Consider the following 25,552-nt stretch of genomic DNA (forward strand, 5'->3'; position numbering starts at 1 on the left):
TGGACAACTAGTGGCCTAAGGTAACTGCTTGTTGTCTTTGATACTTTGTTTGATTTGAGGATCCTTGGGGAATGATTTTATGTCAGATGAACAGTTACTTCAAGAGACTCAAATGAGGAGTATCACTAGCATTGGGAGGGAACATCAGCTACAAAATTTTGGTCATGTGTCGTGTTTCTATGTGCCTGATTCCTGCAGCTGGAGATGGCCCAGAGGACACCCATGCTTCACCTGGTGGTGGATGGTTACTTTCAAGAGGTGTGCATAACTGGTTGCCTGCCTGGGTGGTTACCATCCAGGTCCCACAATGATTCTGTTATGTGGTGGATGTGGTGATGCATAACACAGCGCAGGCTACCAGATCTGACCTAGGTTATTGTTGAGCCATATCATGATGCTGATGTATTTCTCTCATGGCTTGAGGACCATTTTAAAGATAAGGCAAAATTATCACACAACAGCTTCACTGATACATCTTATTTTAGATGAGGAATTATTTTGTTTGTACTTTCTTCTGAAAGAAATGTCCCTTATTATCTCATGCAAACAAATAAAAGCATGGGCAGATATTCATAAAAGTGTGTGAACAAAAGGTATCTCAATTAAATCAGGGTTGCCAACTCTCACACATTTGGCATGACAGTCACGCTTTCAGCATCGATCTCACGCTCTCACGCACAAGTAAGAACTGTCACGCCAAAATAACATTTTCTCCCGTTAATTTTCTGTTGATGACTAGATTAGACCAGACCAGACCACATCACTTTGTTTCTTAATGAAAGGAGAGAAGTTTAAGGTGCACACCCGAAACAGCTGTTAACATCTGCTGATAGTGTTCTGACTGCAGTATTCTCTGATCGTTTATTTGCTGAAAACCTTGCAGCTGATACCTCAGCTGCGTGAAGAGTTGAGAGAGATTTGGATCATAGGTCCAAAGCTTGTTTCAGAGTTAGCCACTTTTTGGATGACAAAGGTAAGACAATAAAATAGGCAAACAAATGCAATAATCTATTGTCTAATAAAATTGACTTGACACTACAGATGTAGCCTAATCAGTGTGTTGATACAGTAGGCTACAGACTTCAACTTGTTGCAAACTAGGTAATTTAAAGGACATGTCGTACTTTATTTAATGTCCTGCTTAGCAAGTATTCATGATTGTAAGTCTATCTGTGCACATGCGCTGAAAACATGTGATCGCTCAAGTATTTTATTGATAGTTATTAGTGATGGAGAAACCCAAGCGTTTTGGACCACTGAATCAAAATGAAACAATTGTGTTGAAATGGTTCAGTGTTTGAAGCATTTGATACAATTAAATATGGTGACATTTGCCTGCCAATCTTTCACATAGCACTTGCATTAATCAATTAAACAAGCACTGTTATGTATGTTTAATAATAAAGGTTATATGTGCATCTTGAAATTTGGACTATATTTTCATTTAAAGACATTAATAATATACTTCTGTTATAATGTGATTGTGCCATGATAAAATACTGTATGTAATAATATAAATTGTGAAGTGCTTCTACAACTAGCGACTGTTATGACATAGTTGTACAAAATGAAGGGGATTTGGGGGCTTCAAAGGTTTTTATTTAAAAACAAGATAATTTCAATGGCTTGAGTCTTCCTCCTGGCTTGAGGCTTGAGTCCTGCTTTCCATTTTTGGAGAGAAAACTCACACAGCACAGAAGTTGGTGTCATATGAAGACAGATTTTGTCCAACTTGTAAAGAGTTGGATAAGCAGCTGCCTCACTAGCTCTCCTTGCAAATTCACTGCAGAAAATGGTTCTGGGGAACATAAACATGGCTAAAACCCTTCAGCTTCTGGGGGACTTCACCCCCCAGACCCCCAACAAGGACCATCTTCACCCCCAGCCATTTTAAGCATTTTTCTTTATTTGCCTCTCACACACCTGTGTTAATGAGCTTGCTGAAATATTTTGGAAAAGATGGATGTGGAGAGGAGAAGAATCAAACAGTTTCCCTTCTATTATTATTATATTTATTAGTAAATGAGGACTTTTTTTTTTATTAGGGTTACCAAAAAATTTCAGATCAGATCTGATCCATGTCTTCTATTCTACTCTGTTTGGAATATAAAACATTTGTTTCACAATTTGAGCTGATGATTTCAGGTTAGCAAAATACATCTAGAAAAATACATTTACTAATGAATTACTCGTTTTAAGATGAGGTGTGTGTGTGTATATATATATATATATATATATATATATATATATATATATCATATTTTTATTTGAATCAACAGATGGAATCAGCAGATTCCAGTATCTGTATCACAAAAATGGTGTTGTCATCCCTAACACCACTAACCCAACTCGTCACTAACCCCACTGAGCGACCAGCTCCAAACTGTGAAACTGAAACAGCTCAGTACAAAATGTCCAATTACTTTTGCTCCTTAAAAAATGGCCAGCCACGCATAGAAAATATTGGAATTCTGACACTGTTCATCAGATATAGATGTAATTAAAGCTGACACTCTTCATTCTGTGCTCACGTTCATTATTCACAGTAACTTTAATGTGCTGTGATTGGCAGCTCCAAAATAATGTGAACACCCACATATATATGAGCATAACTAGTAGAAATATTAACCCATGCTGACACATTTCGAGGTCTCACTTGGATGCACAGAACATTTCACTAAAAGCCCCGCATGTGTGTTCAGGGTGATTTCTGCCTGTGCGCTTCTGTCCTCCCAAACATCCCTCAGAGCTGTGCCTGAACCAGTTTTAAGTAAGAACTGCATTCTGGGATACACCATGCCCCAGTACTGCATATCCCTGTGCTCATATGTAGGTTACTCAAAACATAGACAAGTGTATCTGGGTTCTTGGGAGCATGAAAATATGAGAAAAACAACAACTGAATTTTGAAAAGAATGTAAGTATGCATGTAAAAAAAGAAAAATGGGATTTGAACTTAACTATTTCACTATTTTTAACTGAGTCTTAAGGGCAAATGTGAGAGGCATATAGTTATAAATAAAGGTAAGGATTAAGACATTTACTGTGTGTGTGTATCCATTTGTGTGTCCATTTGTGTTAGCTGCAGAGAGACCAAAGGGACAGAACTGGGACACACAGCCATCAGTCGCAAAGCGGCAGAAAACCAAAAGTAGGGCACTGATCTGCTGAGAAACATTTCCATATGTGACAGGTCACGTGCTTTTAATTAAGCCCTTAGATCGTCTCCATATTTTATCATCGTCATTCATATTCATGATGTAGTTACCACACTTATGGAAAATTCAGGGAAGCATAAACAAAATCAAAAAACACTGAAAGGAAAAGAAAGCATGGTGCGAGTCAGGAGGAGACGGAGTCGGGCATTCAGAGCAGCCGTATCTAATCTGCTGTATTTTGGGATCACAGTACTGATTTTCAGCCATGCATTAGTCACAGCAGCGACACCATATCAGCAACGTTCACAGCACTCATTAATGTTCTCTGTTCTGCTGCAGCGACTTACAGCTAACTATAAATATCCACTTATAAATGTGTTGTACAATCACGCTGAGTTCAGACAAGCTGCACTATTTCAACAAAACCGAACATTTTAGGGCGGCTAAAACTGACTTTGAAGACTAATGCAACAGACAACTTTTATGGGATATGGCCTATTTTATAAAATATCAAATTTCAAATTCAAATGTATTAATTTATATAGCGCCAATTCACAACAAAATCGTCTCAAGGCGCTTCACAATGGATTATCTATTGACCGTTCATTTGCGCCCCCTGTTGTGGGTCCGTGCATTACACTTTCCCCAACAGGATATCTCGGCCAACGTCATGGATCCCGAGGGGCACAACCCACCCGTTGAACAGTCAATGGAGACGCAAGGTGCACAGGCTTCTGCAGGAGGAATAATGGGTGCGTTGCAGCAATTTTTGGCCGCCTTCACTGCTCGGTTGGATTTGGTAACCGAGCAGAATGTACTACTCAATCGTAGGATGGAGGCTCTCACCGCACAGGTGGAAGCGCGTGCACAGCACGCGGCTGCCGCTCCTCCTCCTGCCGACCTGTTGCAGAACAGGGACCCTCCTGTGGTTGTTCAACGGACCCCCCCCACATCCCCTGAAGCATACATAAGTCCCCCGGAGCCGTACGGAGGCTGTGTTGAGACGTGCGCGGACTTCTTAATGCAGTGCTCGCTCGTCTTCGCTCAGCGTCCAGTAATGTATGCGTCAGACTCCAGCAAGGTGGCTTATATTGTCAATTTGCTTCGAGGTGAGGCACACGCCTGGGCTACGGCGCTTTGGGAGCAGAATTCGCGGCTCCTAACGACTTACACTGGGTTCGTACGGGAATTCAGACAAGTGTTTGATCACCCTAATCGAGGCGAATCTGCTTCCACGCTGCTGCTGTCCATTCGACAGGGGCGACGGAGCGCTGCAGAGTATGCAGTCGACTTCTGTGTCGCGGCCACGATTGCCAGCTGGAATACAGTAACGCTCCGCGCCGCCTTCGTAAATGGACTGTCTTCGGTCCTGAAGGAGCACCTGGTGGATAGAGATGAGCCGCGGGATTTAGACGGGCTTATTGATTTAGTCATACATTTAGACAACCGATTGGAAGAACGTCGACGGGAGCGAGACGAAGGACGTGGCCGGGCATGCGCTGCCCCTCTCCCTTCCCGGTCCGAAGCAGCCCCGCCTTCCCCACGCTCCAGAGCCAGAGTGCTCCGTGTGACGACAGCTCCCCCTGCTGACGAAGCTATGCACACGAGCAGGGCCAAAATAAAATTAGAAAACAGACAGAGGAGGCTGGCCTGTGGAGAGTGCTTTTTCTGCGGCTCTAACGAGCATTTGCAGAAACAATGCCCCAAGCGGTTAAACACCAACGCTCGCCCTTAGAGATTGGGCTAAGGGTGGGCCATAACACACACGCGGGTAATGCACGAAAATCCGCACGAATCCCAGTTGAGATCCTCTGTGGGGATTTAACCCTTCAAGCCCCAGCACTAATCGACACGGGGTCAGAAGGGAATCTGCTAGATAGCAGATGGGCTAAAGAAGTAGGGCTTCCTCTAGTGGCTCTTCCTTCACCAGTGAGGGTACGGGCACTAGATGGCACCCTTCTTCCATTAATCACACACCAGACACAGCCCTTAACACTGGTTGTGTCTGGGAATCACAGGGAGGAGATTGTGTTTTTTGTGACACTTTCTACCTCCAGAGTTATTTTGGGCTATCCATGGATTAGTAAACACAATCCCTGAATCGATTGGCCATCTGGGGTTGTGGCTCAATGGAGCGAAACCTGCCACCGGGAGTGTTTACGATCCTCGGTTCCACCCGGTGAGACTGCTAAAGAGGAGGTTCGAGTCCCTCCCAATCTCACGACGGTGCCAGTTGAGTACCACGATCTTGCTGACGTTTTCAGCAAAGATCTGGCACTCACGCTTCCCCCGCATCGACCATACGATTGTGCCATTGATTTAATCCCGGGCGCTGAGTATCCGTCCAGTAAACTGTACAACCTCTCACGCCCTGAGCGAGAATCGATGGAAACCTACATCCGGGACTCTTTAGCTGCCAAGTTGATCTGGAACTCGTCCTCCCCATTAGGTGCTGGTTTCTTTTTTGTGGGCAAGAAGGACGGCGGACTCCGTCCATGCATTGATTTCAGAGGGCTGAACGAGATCACGGTTCACAACCGATACCGATTGCCCCTGTTAGATTCAGTGTTCATGCCCCTGCATGGAGCCAAAATATTTACTAAATTGGATCTTAGGAACGCGTATCACCTGGTTCGGATCCGGAAGGGAGACGAATGGAACACGGCCTTTAACACCCCGTTAGGTCACTTTGAGTACCTGGTCATGCTGTTCGGCCTCACTAACGCCCCCGTGACGTTCCAAGCATTAGTAAATGACGTGTTGCGGGACTTCCTGCATCGGTTTGTCTTCGTATACCTAGACGATATCCTCATCTTCTCCTCGGATCCTGAGACCCATGTTAAGCATGTACGTCAGGTCCTGCAGCGGTTGTTGGAGAACCGGCTGTTTGTGAAGGGCGAGAAGTGCGAGTTCCACCGTACTTCTTTGTCCTTCCTGGGGTTCATAATCTCCTCCAACTCCGTCGCCCCTGATCCGGCTAAGGTAGCGGCGGTGAGAGATTGGCCCCAACCGGCAAGCCGTAGGAAGCTGCAACAGTTCCTCGGCTTCGCTAATTTCTATTGGAGGTTTATCAAGGGCTATAGTCAGGTTGTTGGGCCCCTTACAGCCCTGACCTCTCCAAAAGTTCCCTTCACCTGGTCGGATCGGTGCAAAGCCGCATTTAGGGAGTTGAAACGCCGGTTCTCTACTGCGCCAGTTCTGGTGCAGCCTGATCCTAGCCGCCAGTTTGTTGTGGAAGTAGATGCCTCTTACTCAGGGATAGGAGCCGTGCTGTCCCAGAGCAGGGAATCCGATAAGGTTCTCCACCCCTGTGCCTATTTCTCCCGCAGGTTGACCCCAGCAGAGCGGAATTATGACATCGGCAATCGGGAGCTCCTGGTGGTGAAGGAGGCCCTGGAGGAGTGGAGACACTTGTTGGAGGGAGCTGTGGTTCCATTCACGGTTTTCACCTGGAGTATATCTGGACCGCTAAGCGTCTGAACCCCAGGCAAGCCCGTTGGTCTCTTTTTTTTGGCCGTTTTGACTTCAGGATCACCTATCGCCCCGGGACTAAGAACCAGCGGTCAGACGCACTGTCCTGGGTGCATGAAGAAGAAGTCAAAGCGGAGCTGTCGGATCCACCAGAAAACATCATCCCGGAGTCCACTATCGTCGCCACACTGACGCGGGACGTGGAGAACATCATCAGGGAGGCCCTGACGCATCACCCAGACCCCGGCGGTGGACCACCTAACCGTTTGTACATCCCACCAGACGCTAGGACTGCAGTTCAAATTCAAATTCAAATTTATTAATTTATATAGCGCCAATTCACGACAAAATCGTCTCAAGGCGCTTCACAACATAAAAAAACAATTAAAAATTTAAAACACAATAAAAACAACCATAAAAGAAAGACAGCAGTAAAAGAATAGAAGATTAAAAACACATCATAACGCTAATGATAAAACAGGGAAAATAAATGAGTCTTTAAACGTGATTTAAAGGTCTCCACAGTGTCCGACTGCCGAATGTGTGCCGGCAGATCGTTCCACAGAGCTGGGGCACGATAGGAAAAAGCTCTGTGACCTGCACCCTGAGAACGCAGGGCCCGAGCTGGTACATAGGGGCTTATCAAGTCAGCCAGATAGGGAGGTGCAAGTCCATGAACAATTTTATAAACTAAAATCAGTACTTTAAAATCCGATCTTGCAGAAACAGGAAGCCAGTGCAGGGACGCCAAGATTGGCGTAATGTGGTCAAACTTTCTGCTCCGTGTCAAAAGTCTGGCAGCAGCATTCCGAACCAATTGAAGACCCCTGATCCTGGACTGTGGTAAGCCAGAGAATAGAGCATTACAATAGTCCAATCTAGAAGAGACAAACGCATGAATCAAAGTCTCAGCATCAGCCAATGACAGAATAGGACGAATCCTCTCTATATTTCGCAAATGGAAGAAGGCAGTCCTTGTAATGTCTCTAATGTGGAGATCAAAGGACAACGCAGGATCAAAAATTACTCCAAGGTTCCTCACTTTATCCGTATGATGTATAACACACGGACCTAAGCTAAATGCTAGCTGATCAAATTGATGCCGATATCTCGCTGGACCAAAAACCATAACTTCAGTCTTATCAGAATTTAAAAGTAGGAAGTTACTAGACATCCAACTTCTTACTGATGCAAGACAATCTTCCAAGGATTTTATGTGAGTAAGATTACCAGCAGTTATTGGCATATACAATTGAGTGTCATCAGCATAGCAATGAAAGGGAATCCCAAAACGCTGCAATATATTCCCGAGGGGTGGTACATAAAGAGAAAAAAGCAAGGGGCCCAAAACGGATCCCTGAGGAACCCCAAACTTCATGTCTCTACGATCGGAGGAGGTTCCATTACACAATACACAGTAGGAACGACTGGACAGGTACGACGTCAACCATGCAAGAGCAGTTCCAGTAATCCCAAAGTGATTCTCCAGCCTATTGAGTAGAATATGGTAATCCACAGTGTCAAATGCAGCAGTAAGATCCAGCAGCACCAGCACCGTAGTGATATCCAAGTCCATTGCTCGCAAATGGTCATTCACTACTTTAGTAAGTGCTGTCTCTCTGGAGTGAAATTTTCTAAAAGCAGACTGCAGTGGCTCAAAAAGATTATTGTCAGTGAGGTAGTCCACGAGCTGTCGCGAGACCACTTTTTCCAAGATTTTAGAACAAAATGACAGATTTGATATCGGTCTATAATTCTTCAATACACTAGGGTCGAGATTAGATTTTTTAAGTAATGGTTTGATCACTGCAGACTTAAAACACTTAGGAACAGATCCAGAAGTTAATGAGAGATTTATAATTTCCAGCACAGTTGGCCCAAGAATGGGCCACAGGTCCTTAAACAGTTTTGTTGGTATAGGATCAATTAAACAGGTTGTGCTTTTAGTAGACATCACGAGCTTCGTCAGTGCGCCTAGCGAGATACCATCAAAATCTGTAAATCTGGATACCACCTCAGTGGGCGCATCCACCTCCACAGCAGTATGCAGTGGTTGGGCCAAAGCCTGCTGAGATATACTCAACCTAATATCCTCAATTTTCTTCTCGAAGTAATCCAAGAAGTCCTGTGCTGAGAAAGGAGAGTGAATAACAGGTGGCTGTCCATGAATAAGAAGTGCTACAGTTTCAAACAAAAACTTGGAATTGTGCTTATTTTTATTAATCAAATGAGAATAATAGGCACGTTTTGTAGCCAGTAGTGCCTGCTTATAATCCAAGACAGCATCTCGCCATGCAAGATGGAACACCTCTAACTTAGAACTACGCCATTTCCGTTAAACCTCGAGCCTTCTGCCTAAGGTCACGCAGGTAACCATTAAACCAAGGTGAGTATGCCTTGGGAAGGTGCGTCCTCAAGAGAGGATGCGTAACCTTGTCCAGTGTGGCCTTGAGCGCTGAGTTCAAGCCATCCACAAGACTATCTACTGATTGAATATTCTCTAACCTCGAGGCCAAAATTTCAGGCAGTCTGGCTTCGAGTTCTATCATAATTGAAGGAGTAATGTATCGCCGCAAATAAAGACAAGGCTTTCGATCCACTAGGCGCAGCAACATAAATGCACACCTAACAAATGAGTGGTCAGAGATCACCGAGGCAAGAGGCAAAATGTCAATGTTTGTGACAGCAAGGCCACGTGTGAGTACCAGATCAAGGGTATTTCCACTAGTATGTGTTGAATCCTGAATACATTGCTGGAATCCCAGCGCATCCACAAGTTCCATAAATGACTTGCAAAGGGGATCAGAGGGCTTATTTATGTGAATATTAAAATCACCAATAATCAAAATGTTGTCCACACTAGCTGACAGGCTAGAGATGAATGCACCAAATTCATCTAAAAATTCAGAATATGGGCCAGGAGGCCTATAAACAGTGACAACATGGCATGATTGATTTCCATACTTCTGACCCTGACAATATGTAGCATCATGGGCAGAGCGGAGAGTCAAATGCTCAAACGAATTATATTTATGCCCCCCGACAGTCGAGAAGGTAAACTTGGATTTATAGATAAAAGCAACACCCCCGCCTTGCTTCGCACAACGAGACATGTGACTGAATGTGGGCAGGCCTCATTCAGAGGAAGAACAGCTGTGGGTTTGAGCCAGGTTTCACATAACCCAATCATGTCCAAATGATGATCCATAATTAGATCGTTAATCAACAGGGATTTTGAGGACAAAGAGCCGATGTTAATAAGACCCAAACTGAAGACTTCTGTCGGTTTGACAGACTGACATCTTTGAATAGGCCTGAGTATCTTAAAATCCACTCCACGTTTTCCATCCAGCGCCCGGAGAGTGTCAGGAACTGCTGTCGTCACATCAGGACTACAATTCCCAGAAGCTGCAGCGCTCTGATGACATGGGCACCGAGCACCGATGCGCTCAGCTGACCAGATGACCGGCACAGACGACCCAGTTCGATGGAACACAAACTTTCTCCGGGAGCCTCTGTGGACACAGCGACGTCGGCGGAACAAGCCAAGCTCTCTGATAGCGAGAATGTCCCGAGGGACATTATTGTTGTTCAAGCTTCGTAGCTCAGCTGCAGAGTAGCTTAGCATCACTCCAGCCGAGGGAGTGAAATGCGGCGTCGTACAGCGCAAAGCAGGCAATAAACAATCAAAGATAACTAAAAATGCACAATGAAGGACCAAAAACCACGTTAAGTACATATCCAAAATAAAAATTACACTCAAGCCACTAAAAACCGAATTATACACGAGAAAACTGGAGAAAATCAGAAGAGCGGCGAACACACAATGCCAGCAACTCTTCTCAGCAGACGAATAGCACAACGGTACAAAATATCAAATAAGAGGCATTCTTCTACAAACCTATAATCCATTGTTGCCTAAATGAGACAGAGGATCTGAAGCTGGCTGCAGATCCTTATTATTTATATGTGTGACAAAAAAGAAACACAGCCATGCCCTAAAGTGACGTGGCAAGGAGGCTTAAAAACTCTTTAAAGATACACAGTTTATCCCAGCAGGGAAAAGTGGGCTGTTGACGATATGAGAAGAATTGCTAAAGGGAGAAAGCAGAGTCAATATTGCTTCAGCTCACAACTGGCCACGTTGAGCTGAATTTGCATTCGACGCCAGCTGCTGTCTCGTTTGTATAAGCTGAAGCGGCACAGTAGGTTTTTGAATGTGGGTGCTGTGTGGACTTTCTGCTAACAGTGAGGTAAGCACAGAAATCCTTACAGTATACCGACGAAAAGATTTTGCCTGCCTCATTGATACTCCAGGTCAAACTCTTCGAACAGCAAAACTCTTCTGTCAGTGTGAATGATGCAGAGTTATTTTAGTTTTGATGGACATCAGCATAATTAATTTGATATGTACAGGACTGATTGTTGTAAGTCGTGGTGAACGCATTTGCAGGAGTACACTGACACCGTACTCTCTTACATTAAGAACTGTGTTGACACTGTCACCATCAACAAAAGGGTCAGGGTTTTTCCCAACCAGAAACCCTGGATGAACAGCGTAGTCCAGTCCCTATTAAAAAGCCGCAACATCGCCTTTAAATCAGGGGACAGGGCCCTGTACAGCACGGCCAGGTCCGGCCTGAAAAGAGGCATCAGGGAGGCCAAGGCTGCCTACCAGGAAGAGATAGAGGACCACTTTGCTGCAAATGACCCCAGAAGGATGTGGCAGGGAATAAATCATATAACCAACTGCAGAAGCAGCAACCCAGGAAATGCTAGGTCTGACGCCTCGCTGGCAGAAGAGCTGAACAGCTTCTTTGCCCGCTTTGAAGCAGACAGACCCGCAGCAACTCCACACCCACTACCCTCCAGCATTAGCACGCTAACACTTCAGGAACACGAAGTGAGACGTGTGCTGAAGGCGGTGAACCCCAGGAAGGCAGCCGGCCCTGATGGTGTACCTGGAAAGGTGCTCAAAGCGTGTGCTGACCAACTGGCTGGAGTTTTCACCTGCATCTTCAACCTGTCCCTGTCGCAGGCCACCATTCCACCCTGCCTCAAATCCTCCACCATCATTCCAGTCCCAAAGAAGTCAGCAGTGGAGAGCATAAATGACTACAGGCCTGTTGCACTTATGCCTGTGGTCACGAAGTGCTTTGAAAGACTGGTCTCTCAGCACATCAGGGCCTGTCAGCCTCCCACTCTGGATCCCCACCAGTTTGCCTGCAGGGCAAACCACTCCACAGAGGACACTATGACCACAGCTCTCCACACCGTGCTGAACCACCTGGAGCACCAGGGGAGCTATGTGAGGATGCTCTTCCTGGACTTCAGCTTAGCCTTCAACCACATCATCCCAGAGAGCCTGGTCCAGAAACTGACACATCTGGGCATCTCCACTCCCATCTGCCAGTGGATCAAGGACTTCCTCACAAACCGCCCACAGTCTGTGAAACGTGGCACCCACCTTTCCTCCACCATCACACTCAGCACCGGTTCTCCTCAAGGCTGTGTACTGAACCTCCCTCCTGTTTACCCTTTACATGCACGACTGCTCTCTGACCCATCCCACAAACACCATCATAAAGTTTGCGGATGACACCACAGTGGTTGGGCTCATCTCAGGGAGGGATGAGACTGACTACAGAGATGAGGTCAATCGACTGACAGCGTGGTGTTCAGCTAACAACCTGCCACTGAACACCACAAAAACAAAAGAAATAATCTTGGACTTCAGGAACAACAGGGCTGACCCAACCCCGCTCTACATCCAAGGGGACTGTGTGGAAAGGGTCAGCTCCATCAGGTTACTGGGAGTACATCTCTCTGACAGTCTCTCCTGGACTGCCAACACCACAGTGGTGGTGAAGAAAGCTCAGCAGTGACTCCACTTCCTGAGGGTGCTCAGGAGAAACAATCTGGAGGAGAAGCTGCTGGTGTTGTTCTACAGAGCCACTGTCAAGAGCATCCTGACGTACTGCATCATAGTGTGGTAGGGGGGGTGCTCAGCAGCAGACAGGAGAGAGCTGCAGAGGGTGATCACTGGCTGCTCTCTGCCCAGCCTGGAAGACATTGCCAGCTCTCACTACCTCAGCAGAGCTGCTAGCATCAGCAAAGACACATCCCACCCCAGCAACCACCTGTTTCACCTACTACCCTCCGGCCGACGCTATAGGTCAATCAAACCTAGGACAAACAGACTCAGGGACAGCTTTCTCCCCAGAGCGATCACTGCACTGAACAATAACAAATCACTCTAATCTGCACCTTCCAGTTTCTTGTGCAATATCTGTAAACCATGTGCAATATTCCCGTGCAATATGATTCCACATTTGTATATAATTCTCGTTTTACATTTTACTTGGTCCACATTTTATTTTACTTTATTTTATTTTACCTTTTGTTTATATTACCTTACCTTATCTTTATATTAGTTGTACATATACTATATATATAATTTACCGTTAAATTTCACTATCTTTTATTTGGCTAAAAATTACTCGCACCACGGAAAGCACCTTTTTGGAGTTGCACTCAAATCTCGTTGTAATGCAAATTACAATGACAATAAAGGCGATTCTGATTCTGATTCTGAAAAGAAATTAATTCAACCATGTAGAGATTAGAAGAGCGTCACAGTGTCATAACAGCACACAGTCTGTCGGAAGAAAGTTGCCAGATCTGTGAGCCAACTAGCTTTAAGTTGCTCAGCAGTGCCAAGTTGCAATTTTTAATTTGCATTTATTATCTATCTTTCAGCTCCTAGAGGAGTAATGCAAACATTAAATGGTTTCTATGCTGGGAATTGTCAGACAGCAAAATCAGTTTAAAAATTTGTTTTGGGTCGGCTTGTTACGTAGCAGGCTGAGCACTGTCAGAAAACATTTCCTAGTTTGATCTCTGCATTCACACAATGATCCACACTGCTTTAGTAGGCTTACTGAAATACATCAGAGACAGTGAACTTACCCTCCTTTGATGTAATCCAGGAACGTGTGTTCTGACTCCACATTAAATGACAACAACGACACCTGAGGGAAAAATGTCCAAGTGCATCATCACATGAATTATAATTATGACAATAAACAGTTCCAGTCTACGCATTAGTCACTGACCTCTGAGCTGACCACAGACAGAAGGACATGCACACAACAACTTCAATGTCTGGACATCATTTTATATTAATAGCACAATCTCTGAGCCAAGATTAATCAGTAATGGTGTGATGAATAACTACTTGCAGATTTTAATAGTGGAGGCACAAAATTCAGTCAGAACCACCAACAATGCAGTCGCTCATTTATAAACATCACCCATAAATCCTCAGAAAAAGGACACACAGACGTCCCCCGCTGGATTTAGTTAATTGCCTCCTTTCAGGTCATGCGAATGTTTTCCCATCTACTTTCACTGTCTGGATCATAAGGCTTTCAGGTGGGAATTGAACAAAACATTTAACAGAGCTGCACTGTCTCATGCAATCCACTTAGCGGAAATGTCCTGATGAATACAAACACATCGGAGGGCAGGGGTGTGAGTGCGCCTGAAGGTTGGTTCTTATCTCACAGCTCAGACTCACCATCCCAGAGTTGATGTATCTCTTTTTCTTTATTTTCTTCTTAGCATTCACCACCTAGCATGAAGGTAGAATAGAAAGAAGTATAATGGTAATGGAAACATGCACCAGGATTCTTTCTATACATCCTTGGGTGAGTAATAAAATCTTTTTTTTCCTACTTCTCCACATCTGTAAGGGTAATGGGGCAGAAGCAGTGAAATCACTAACAGCAGTAGGTGAGAAAGATAGCAGTGATCATTGCCTGCAGGAAGATTCACTACACTAAGTCTGATTTCACATCCTAGTATGCACGTTTTACCAATCTGGCAGTGTTACATGTAACTTATGTAACGTAGGGCTCTTCAAATCGTAAACACGCAACAACAAAATGATATACAGTTATAGACATAATCATATTGTGCAAAAATCCGCTGCTGCAAAATAATGTGAGCAGATAAATACACAGTATTTGCTTCTCCATGCAAAAACATGTATGCCATCAAGGTGAAAATTCTCTGTTCACTGTTGCCCCTGCAGCTGAACACTTAGCAGGGTTCTAGCTAGCGCAAAGTTGTGTTACGGCCCGTTACGCTATAATTTTGGACCGTTATGCTTATTTTGGACCGTTACGATTTTCAATACAGCGTCTGTAATCAACCGTTTCTGCAGCACGACTCCAGTTTGAAGCATGAATCCAAGCAATGCTTCGATTCAATGGCTCGTGGCTCTTTGATTCACTGCTCTTCAGAAGCGGTAAGTCCGCTTCTTAACCCCTCTGAAAGCCATTAAAATATCATGAGTCATTTTTGTGTGGATTAAAGTCACTAACTGGGACTCTTGTATTGTTGCAGTCGAGAAACGAGCTTCAAACGCTGCGCGGCTCTCTGACTCTGTCTCTCTGAGACAGAGTCCGCTCGGAATTAATAACTTCAAAATGACTCGCCGCTTTAAATAAAATGACACCTTTTACAAACATTGCAATACAGACAATAAACTACAATCGACTAAAACGTTTTTTCCTCCCAAAATGAGACGTCCTGCATTCTTTATAAACCTGACCTGCAGCAGAGCTGGAAAGAGCTCAGCTCAGAGGTAAGGAAATGCCAATAATAATGTCTGAAAGGAAATGCTTTTGACAAAAAAACTAACAGATTTTATTTCTGTTTATGTCCAGAGATCAAGGATCCACCATGTAGAGTTTATTATGTGCAGAGTTTAAGGATCCAGTAACCAATTTCATTTTTATTTACTTTAACACTCAATAAAATGTTGTTCAGTTTCAATTTAATCAGCTTATAAAGCACCAAATTACAACAAAAGCTGTCAAGGTGCCTCACACAGAACAGTTCAACATAAAAAATTAAAATAAATAAATAATAAAAAAAAATCAAATACATAATTAAAAACAGAAGTACAATAATAAAAAATAGATAAATAAAAATAGAATAAAACATAACGAAATAAAAACTGGTAAAAAAGAGAATAAAAATAGGTTTTAAGTCTTGACTTAAAAATGTCCATGGACTCTGACTGCCTCACTGAGGGCCATGTACTGGCTAACCCAGAATGAGATTGCCCACTCAACAAACTTCCCTGGCCTTCTGGACATGATGAAGGGACGTGGGCTGTCGTACCTGGCTTTTCCCCTTTGGGTACCCCTAGAATGGCCAATTTTTAGCTTGAATTTTCAAAAGCTTCCCCCCTTCTGCACCCACCCACCCCCCACCCCTCGTTCTCTTCTCTCCCTCGACATTACCACTACACAAAAATTGTATCCTAGCTACAACCCTGCTTAGTATGTATTAACCAACTTTATTATCATTTACTAGGGTGTTCCCTGGAGGGTACCATTAATTTGCATAGGTGCTGATACTCTATAACATATTAAAGGTGAGCAGATAAAGAAAGGCTGGCTGATAATGTCACTGAATGCCCACTAACTTAGAATGCTCTGAAATGGTCACACAATGTGGCTGTACCTGCCACACCTCCCATTAGAACTCCTAACCCAGGATTTTTGCCTACTTTACAGTAAGACTCTGTCAGAAGATTCAACCCACGTCAGCGAAGAAAGTAAAGGCAATGCTGCTCTCTGCTTTTCTCTTCTGCTCTTCAGCTCAAAATGCGATGATGCTTCATATTTATCCGCACGGCCATCACTCAGCCACTCAGAGGTTCACAACAGCCCCCCCTCCCAGACATCACTCTCTATTACACTTACTTCTGTTAACTTCCGACTGCTGTCATCGCAGCTCGTAGACATCATGTTTGGTGGCCTCCTGCATTGCAGGTTACTCAGGAATCAGCAAAGGGGATGAGCCAGCAGCCCGTGACCTATTCAAATTCATTTTTCATCATCTGTAAAAGCTTTATGGAGTTTTTGGCTGGAGTTTGAGTACTATCTGATACAAAGACGCTGAAAAGAGATCAGAGAGCCGTTCTGTTTAATTCTCCTTATTCATATATAAAGGTTTGGTGAAGGGTAATGAATGGACCTTATTCTGATTTCTGCCACATCAGCAATGTGAAAGGCCAGCTCCGTACACTACTCACTCATTCTTTCGCTCTTTAAATTGGCTCTATTCCCTTCTCCATCTCTACACTGGCCCCAATCCTCTTTTAGCCCCTTCCGTGACTAATTCACAGTCTAATGTAACATGGCAAGTGTTTTAATGAGGAGGGGTACGATTGGAGTGTTCGAGTTCCTAACAGTAATGCCCCATCTGACCCTCCAAGAATGATCTGAACAGCTCCAACCAGTAGCATGGTTCTCTTGCATTCCCATTTGTATTCTCATCAACTGAAACACCGTAGCTCATATAGTCTGCACGACCACGTAACCTCTCAGGTGCTTAGCAGCAGGTAGGAAAGACGAGGGATGTTGTTACTCTCACTTAACCACAATTCCAGCTCAAACTACCGAAGTCTGGAGACCTTCAGGTAATTAAACTTAATGAGACTTTGAGAAGCCAAAGGGGACAGTGAATGGCTCTTCAATCAAAGAATGATTTCTCAGTGCGGCCACAAAAGTGAAGGTTGGGCTTTTGGGCCCATGCAGGAAAAGATATTTTAACCAAAGGAACATGCATGGCTACATCACGAATAACTTTTGCACCGTGCTTCATGTTTCAAGTTGCTGACCATACAGATAATGTCCTGGTGCTTCTGGTGTTCTGATCTCGGCTGTTCACCTAAATAAAATGTGTACAGTTTCTTTTTTCCATTAAATTTGTGAAAAACCAGATTAAGTGACTCCATTGAACTCACCTCATAGATGTTTAACTGGCACATACCGCGGCATAGTTCTTTGTAACTGGTGGTGAACTCCCCAATGAAGTCATGGCTGAAAGAAAGAAAAAAATCTTGTTAGAAAATGTTGAGCAGATGATGTAATTTGAATTATTATTATACCTTGGCCACTGAAGCACAGACATAATATATTAATCAGATGTTAATCAAGAATGGATAGCGATTAACTTGGATCATTTGTGAATTCGATGAGAGCTTTAACAGAGTGGAAAACTGAAAGAATTCTGAAGACACATTTGTCATTAAACACACATCATTAAAACTTAAAAGATCAATTATATTTTAATTGTGTTGTAGTCATGTAGCCACAAGTGTTCATCCATTACCTTCCGTCTCTGTCCCAGTCATACACTTCCACTTTGATTGTCCTGTAAAATACATCAAAGAACAGCAAACAGCTTGACTTTATTCATGTAATACAAGTCACAGACTTAAATGTCCTTGAAGGAAAACTTTGCAGCGAGCTTCTGTGAAATGGCGCATTGAAAGCAAACTATTAAAACGAATTAATTGTTAGTGAAGGATGAATAATATATCAAAGCCTGCTCTGTATTTTACATGCAAAATATGGATGCGTACAGTAATTTAAAGGATCTAATGGACCCTATGCAGCATCAGTTAATGCACTCTACTTGTGATTACAGGCTTGGCATTAATTATTTCTGGTTTCCTTAAATTGCAGACTTTTCCCAAACTAAGAAAACTTCTAAATGCTGAAGAAAGTAACGGAAACATGGGAGCATAGAAAATCTTTATTCACTAACCACGGAAAAATAAAGAGACATTTTAATTACCTTGTTTTTGTTTGCTGTAATCAGTGGTACAACCATAAACAAGTGGAAAACCACTTAACAATTATGGTATCAATTATTAATCTATGAACAAAAAACAAAATCCGTCACTGAAGACTAATTTCACCCAAGTCGAACTGTTGTTCACATTGTCCAGTGTGAGCCTCTCAGCCTCGGTTTTCTGGAAGGCAGTGTTGCAATTTTGTTTTCTTTCTTTGTGTTCAACTTCACAGCAGACTGTCACACTGTCAAACTGTCTGACTTAAGATGAATGGTGATGCTGTGGGCAGATTTACAGATATTCATTTTTGCAGAGAGCCTGGCTGTCTTTTTGTTTTTTTAAACATCACATTAAAGATGATATTTAAGGTTTAGATTATTTGACAATAAAAATTGCAATTGATGGTTAAAAAATTGATGATGCAGGGGTGGTAAAATGGTAAAATGGGGTGGTAAAATGATGAAACATTCGCCATACCCAAATACACATACACAGCAAATTTTGGAGAGTAAAATTCACTCTACAGCGACTACATTTGATCCAAATAGTTACATAAACTCTATTATAGTGTGAAATCAGCTATATTGTCAAATCAAGTTTTTCAACTGCAATAAAGCCCTGGTCCCACCAAATAAAGATAAAGATAAACTTTATTGATCTCACAGAGGAGAAGTTTGCATGTTACATCAGCTCTTAAAAAACACACAAGGTGGGTGCAAGTAGAGGAAAATGTTCATCAAAACAGCGTGTGCAAGGATAAGCAATAATAATAATACTTGTAACAGTACAAGACATAAGAAATGAGGTAGAAATAGAATATGTATATATATATATATATATATATATATACACACACACACACACACACACACACACACACACACACGTGCATATACGAGGTCTATTAAAAAAGTATCCGACCTTATTATTTTTTTCAAAAACCATATGGATTTGAATCACGTGTGATTGCGTCAGACAAGCTTGAACCCTCGTGCGCATGTGTGAGTTTTTCCACGCCTGTCGGTTGCGTCATTCGCCTGTGAGCAGGCTTTGAGTGAGGAGTGGTCCAGCCCCCTCGTCGTTGTTTCATTGCCAGGAAATGGCGGAATGATTTGGGCTTTTTTTCCATCAGAATTTTTTCAGAAATTGTTAGAGACTGGCAGCTGGAAACCATTAGAAAAATTTATCTGGCTTTCGGTGAAAATGTTACGGGCTTGGTAGAGAATAAGGAGTGTTACTGTCATTTTAAGGACGGCCCCCAGCGGCTGTGGGGTGCGCTGCGCTCCGAAGCCGCCATCGACAGGCTGAACGACCATTTCATTTCTAAACGGATGGCTGTCTGGATCCGTGACCATCGTGTGCCATTTCTCTGGTTATCACAAGAGCTGGACATCAACCATTTTCCGGCAGATTTCACTTTTAACAAGAGATTTTGTCATGGAAAGCCATGCGGAGTCTTCGCGCATCACGATGGATTCGCTACTGGAGCGAGACAAAACCACCTCCGTTTTGGTCTCACAGGACGGCTTTGAGATGGCGTTCAGCTGTCGGTGGTTTTTCCATCAAGTGATTATCCGAGAAATTGTGGATGTGCCTGGACATGCCAGAACATGTCCTGTGAGGCTTCATCACGGCGTTGCTTTGCGCCATGCGGCACCACCGTGACGCGCGGAATTCCTCCGCACGTCTGTCTCAATGTGCCGAAAAAGTGCTGATGTCCACGTCTTTTCACAATTCCTGTGCTAGTCAGATAACGTCCCGGATAAAACACAGCGTCCAGTTTGGAAATGAACGGCACATTCCACTGTTACAGGAGTTTTTGTCATGGAAAGAGGAGCGGAGGTTTCGCGTGTCGCGGCGGTGATGCATGGCGCAAAGCAACGCCGTCCTTAAAGCGACAGTAACACTCCTTATTCTCTACCAAGCCCGTAACATTTTCACCAAAAGCCAGATAAATTTTTCTAATGGTTTCCAGCTGCCAGTCTCTAACAGTTTCTGAAAAAATTCTGATGGAAAAAAAGCCCAAATCATTCCGCCATTTCCTGGCAATGAAAACGACGAGGGGGCTGGACCACTCCTCACTCAAAGCCTGCTCACAGGCGAATGACGCAACCGACAGGCGTGGAAAAACTCACGCATGCGCACGAGGGTTCAAGCTTGTCTGACGCAATCACACGTGATTTAAATCCATATGGTTTTTGAAAAAAATAATAAGGTCGGATACTTTTCTAATAGACCTCGTATATATATACATGCATATACACATATATATACACCCATACACGCACACACATATACATATGCATATATATAACATGATTGGGATTGAAAAGGAGATAGGAGCATCTTCTTTACAATATGTGAAATGGAGTTTAGATGTGGTAAGGTGAAATTAGTGCAGTAATGAAAGATGAATAATGAGCCACGCAGAATGTTTTTGTTGTTTTTTTGTTTTTTGCTGCAATAGGATTTATTCAACTATCGTAGGAGAATGGTGGCTCTGAGAAGAAAATATAGGCAGTACCTTGAGTTAACGAGGCCTCTCTGAGCGTGGCGCTAATTTCAAGATGTTCAAAATTTAGCAACAACAGCATGGGGCAGTTTGTGTACGAGGCATTACGATGACTAACAAGGATTATAGAGGCATGTGTGTGGTGTGGACGAGGCTGCTAAAAGTCCATGATCCGAGCGCCTGGCAGCTACGAGGGACCTGAAAGGCTATTTTTGGAGCAGCTGCCCACTTGCGCACACAATTCCACCTGCTTTGTGTGCTGAATGCTGTACATAAAATAATTACTTTGTCACAGATTAATCATTTTCTGTCAAACCTTGGATGTTGAAAACACCTCTGATTGCTTCTGGAATCACAGAGGACTGTTTCATTTGGACTTTTTCCCTCTCTCTCCTGCTCCATGAGGAACATATTTTGGAACCGCTTAAAGGTAGCTATTTTTAATGTTTGTGTAGCTTGGTAAAACAGTTGCATGTTCATTCCTAGCTGTAAAAGTATATTTATGATAGATTTAATGTCTTGTTAATGGATCAGATGAGCTCCGCTGTGTGTGCACACTGACCCAATGACTCGCGCTCAAAATGAGCATTTAGGCAGAACCGCCTTGCAAACAGTGATTTTGCAGTCAGTAATGGATGAACACAAAGTTAAAAGTTGGATCACAGTGTCAAAGTGGCTGTGTGTTTAAAGCCATGGAAGAAATAACACCAATGAAGCCGCGAGATGGATGGCAGAGCTGTCCTGGAACACAGAATGAGAGCGCACAAAAGAACAATTTTGCAGACATAAAGTTAAAAGTTGGATCATGGTGACTGTAAGCCATGGAAGAAATAAAGAATTGTTTTTTTTTTTGGAAATGCTCCACAGTTGCAGCAGCAGGTGTATGTTATTAAAGCGGCCACCTCATCGTGGTGTCTTGTTTTATGGAAGTGATCCACAGTTGTGGCAGCGTGCACTCACTCAGTGCAACATCTTTTTTTGGACCGCATTTAAAAAATGTGACATCTTGAATGGATGCTGTGAATTGAAACCCAACACGTTAAAGGGACCAAGTGTGGGAGGGCTGGAGGTTTGGACCAAACCCATGATTAAATGTGCACCAAAGTCACATTTAATCATGGAGCTACATGGATCGTATGTGGCTTAACGTGGATCATATGTGGACACGAGCCACTCGAGGCTGGATGGAGCTCAAATGACAGGTTGGTCGTGGCTCACTAGAGGCTGATATCTGGCACATGCAAGGGACAGAGAGCCACATAGAGGCGCCTTAGTAGCTGATACGTGACGGCTTAAAACGTGGGTGATTCTTCAAATAATCGCTGACACACCCATGCGTGGTTCATTATTCATAGCTTATTATTCGGTGGGACTGAAGTTTAAGAGTCATTCACAGCATAACAGAGTTGATTTAACACTGTGATAGAGTTTATTTACCTCTATTTGGAGTGACACCAAATGTAGTCCCGGCAGAGTTAAATTTGCTCTACAAAATTTACTGTGTACTAGCTTTCTATGTAGTAGGCAAAAACTACAGGTATAGCAGACATGAAAACAGTAGTGACATCCAAGAGGCATTGCCATTGTACAAGTATACATCAGGTAGGGTGACAAAACATCGTGTTTTCCCAAAACATGTCCTGTTCTGGCCATCCTGGGTATTTTTTAGAACGTGATGAAAATGTCCTGGTTTTCATTGTTTTCATCTTTGAGTACACTTCGAGTATCATTTGAGTATCTCATTGTCTTGGTTTTCGGTAATCAAAATATGGTCACCCTACATCAGGAGTCATCTAAAAATGCTGTACACTTGGGCAAGCGCATGTGTGTCATCTGTTAACATCCAGGTCAAAGGACAGGTAACGTGGTGGCAGCATAGTACATCTGAATTGTGTCTCAGCAACTCACTTTCTTACTTCTACTATATACTACAGTAATGGTTGGATAGTATGTAGTAACCAACATTAACTACACAATAAGTATCTGTGCCTAAACCACTAGCACTGTGTTCAAAATGCTCTTGCTGTAAAATGTTAACTTGCAGGCAAAAGTTCCCATGATGCACCTTCAGAAATGACAAGGAGCCAGTCATTGTGCTAATATTGGTTGTTCATAACGACAGCCAACCTTTTCCCCATTTTCAAACTTCTGTGTAGGGTTGGTCAACTTATTCCACACAATCCAATACTTCACTTCTTCCCACTCAAAACCCTTGCCTTTAAGTCTTTTAATCTATCCAGCCACCTCTTCTTCCACATCTTTCCCTTCCCTTGTACCTCCATTCTCATAGGTTTCTTTTTTAACCAATATATTCATGGCTGAAGGGATTAACCACATTAACCACAAAGAAAGTGAAGCGTTTTAGCAAAGCTTTTCACCCTAAGGCTCTTTTAGATGCAACCTGCTCTATTTATGTAGGACTGGGACTGGCATCAGCTGGTTTTGCCGGTTTGCCTCCTTGATTCAGCCTAAGCAGAGCTTTCAGCCAAACCACAAAACCGTCCAAACCATCAACATGTTTATTAGACCCCATTCCTACCAGGCTGCTCAAGGAAGCCCTACCATTATTTAATGCTTCGATCTTAAATATGATCAATCTATCTTTGTTAGTTGGCTATGTACCACAGGCTTTTAAGGTGGCAGTAATTAAACCATTACATAAAAAGCCATCACTTGACCCAGCTATCTTAGCTAATTATAGGCCAATCTCCAACCTTCCTTTTCTCTCAAAAATTCTTGAAAGGGTAGTTGTAAAACAGCTAACTGATCATCTGCAGAGGAATGGTCTATTTGAAGAGTTTCAGTCAGGTTTTAGAATTCATCATAGTACAGAAACAGCATTAGTGAAGGTTACAAATGATCTTCTTATGGCCTCGGACAGTGGACTCATCTCTGTGCTTGTTCTGTTAGACCTCAGTGCTGCTTTTGATACTGTTGACCATAAAATTTTATTACAGAGATTAGAGCATGCCATAGGTATTAAAGGCACTGCGCTGCGGTGGTTTGAATCATATTTGTCTAATAGATTACAATTTGTTCATGTAAATGGGGAATCTTCTTCACAGACTAAAGTTAATTATGGAGTTCCACAAGGTTCTGTGCTAGGACCAATTTTATTCACTTTATACATGCTTCCCTTAGGCAGTATTATTAGACGGTACTGCTTAAATTTTCATTGTTACGCAGATGATACCCAGCTTTATCTATCCATGAAGCCAGAGGACACACACCAATTAGCTAAACTACAGGATTGTCTTACAGACATAAAGACATGGATGACCTCTAATTTCCTGCTTTTAAACTCAGATAAAACTGAAGTTATTGTACTTGGCCCCACAAATCTTAGAAACATGATGTCTAACCAGATCCTTACTCTGGATGGCATTACCCTGACCTCTAGTAATACTGTGAGAAATCGTGGAGTCATTTTTGATCAGGATATGTCATTCAAAGCGCATATTAAACAAATATGTAGGACTGCTTTTTTGCATTTACGCAATATCTCTAAAATCAGAAAGGTCTTGTCTCAGAGTGATGCTGAAAAACTAATTCATGCATTTATTTCCTCTAGGCTGGACTATTGTAATTCATTATTATCAGGTTGTCCTAAAAGTTCCCTAAAAAGCCTTCAGTTAATTCAAAATGCTGCAGCTAGAGTACTGACGGGGACTAGAAGGAGAGAGCATATCTCACCCATATTGGCCTCTCTTCATTGGCTTCCTGTTAATTCTAGAATAGAATTTAAAATTCTTCTTCTTACTTATAAGGTTTTGAATAATCAGGTCCCATCTTATCTTAGGGACCTCGTAGTACCATATCACCCCAATAGAGCGCTTCGCTCTCAGACTGCAGGCTTACTTGTAGTTCCTAGGGTTTGTAAGAGTAGAATGGGAGGCAGAGCCTTCAGCTTTCAGGCTCCTCTCCTGTGGAACCAGCTCCCAATTCAGATCAGGGAGACAGACACCCTCTCTACTTTTAAGATTAGGCTTAAAACTTTCCTTTTTGCTAAAGCTTATAGTTAGGGCTGGATCAGGTGACCCTGAACCATCCCTTAGTTATGCTGCTATAGACGTAGACTGCTAGGGGGTTCCCATGATGCACTGTTTCTTTCTCTTTTTGCTCTGTATGCACCACTCTGCATTTAATCATTAGTGATCGATCTCTGCTCCCCTCCACAGCATGTCTTTTTCCTGGTTCTCTCCCTCAGCCCCAACCAGTCCCAGCAGAAGACTGCCCCTCCCTGAGCCTGGTTCTGCTGGAGGTTTCTTCCTGTTAAAAGGGAGTTTTTCCTTCCCACTGTAGCCAAGTGCTTGCTCACAGGGGGTCGTTTTGACCGTTGGGGTTTTACATAATTATTGTATGGCCTTGCCTTACAATATAAAGCGCCTTGGGGCAACTGTTTGTTGTGATTTGGCGCTATATAAAAAAATTGATTGATTGGTGCACAGGGTCATAAACATTGTGAAATATAACCTGTTAACCACCTAAATTTGGTAATATAATTACAACTAGCATGTGGATTACTCATCACTTTTCAATGTTACAACCCCATTTCCAATGAAGTTGGGACATTGTGTGAAATGTAAATAAAAAGAGAATACAATGACTTGCAAATCCTCTTCAACCTATATTCAACTGAATACACCACAAAGACAAGATATTTAATGTTCAAACTGATAGACTTTGTTTTTGTGCAAATATTTGCTCATTTTGAAATGGATACCTGCAACACATTTCAAAAAAGCTGAAACA

General features: G+C 43.0%; 1 protein-coding gene and 1 long non-coding RNA gene across 2 annotated transcripts in view; one reads left to right on the plus strand and one right to left on the minus strand.

Annotated features, from left to right (window-relative positions):
- Window positions 1–235, plus strand: part of LOC117512280 — a 169,111-nt gene extending 168,876 nt beyond the window's left edge. The window contains exon 3 of the long non-coding RNA XR_004561262.1: window positions 199–235. This is a non-coding gene — a long non-coding RNA (uncharacterized LOC117512280). The remainder of the gene's footprint in view (window positions 1–198) is intronic.
- Window positions 1–25,552, minus strand: part of LOC117512277 (copine-5-like) — a 159,663-nt gene that overhangs the window by 111,761 nt on the left and 22,350 nt on the right. Inside the window, exons 3-6 of the mRNA XM_034172289.1 lie at window positions 17,823–17,864; window positions 17,455–17,530; window positions 14,209–14,262; window positions 13,599–13,660 (exon numbers count right to left, since the gene is read on the minus strand). Coding sequence (XP_034028180.1) covers window positions 13,599–13,660; window positions 14,209–14,262; window positions 17,455–17,530; window positions 17,823–17,864 — 234 coding nt within the window. The remainder of the gene's footprint in view (window positions 1–13,598; window positions 13,661–14,208; window positions 14,263–17,454; window positions 17,531–17,822; window positions 17,865–25,552) is intronic.

The sequence above is a fragment of the Thalassophryne amazonica genome, chromosome 6 (genome assembly GCF_902500255.1).
Source record: "Thalassophryne amazonica chromosome 6, fThaAma1.1, whole genome shotgun sequence".
In the NCBI taxonomy this organism is placed as follows: domain Eukaryota; kingdom Metazoa; phylum Chordata; class Actinopteri; order Batrachoidiformes; family Batrachoididae; genus Thalassophryne; species Thalassophryne amazonica.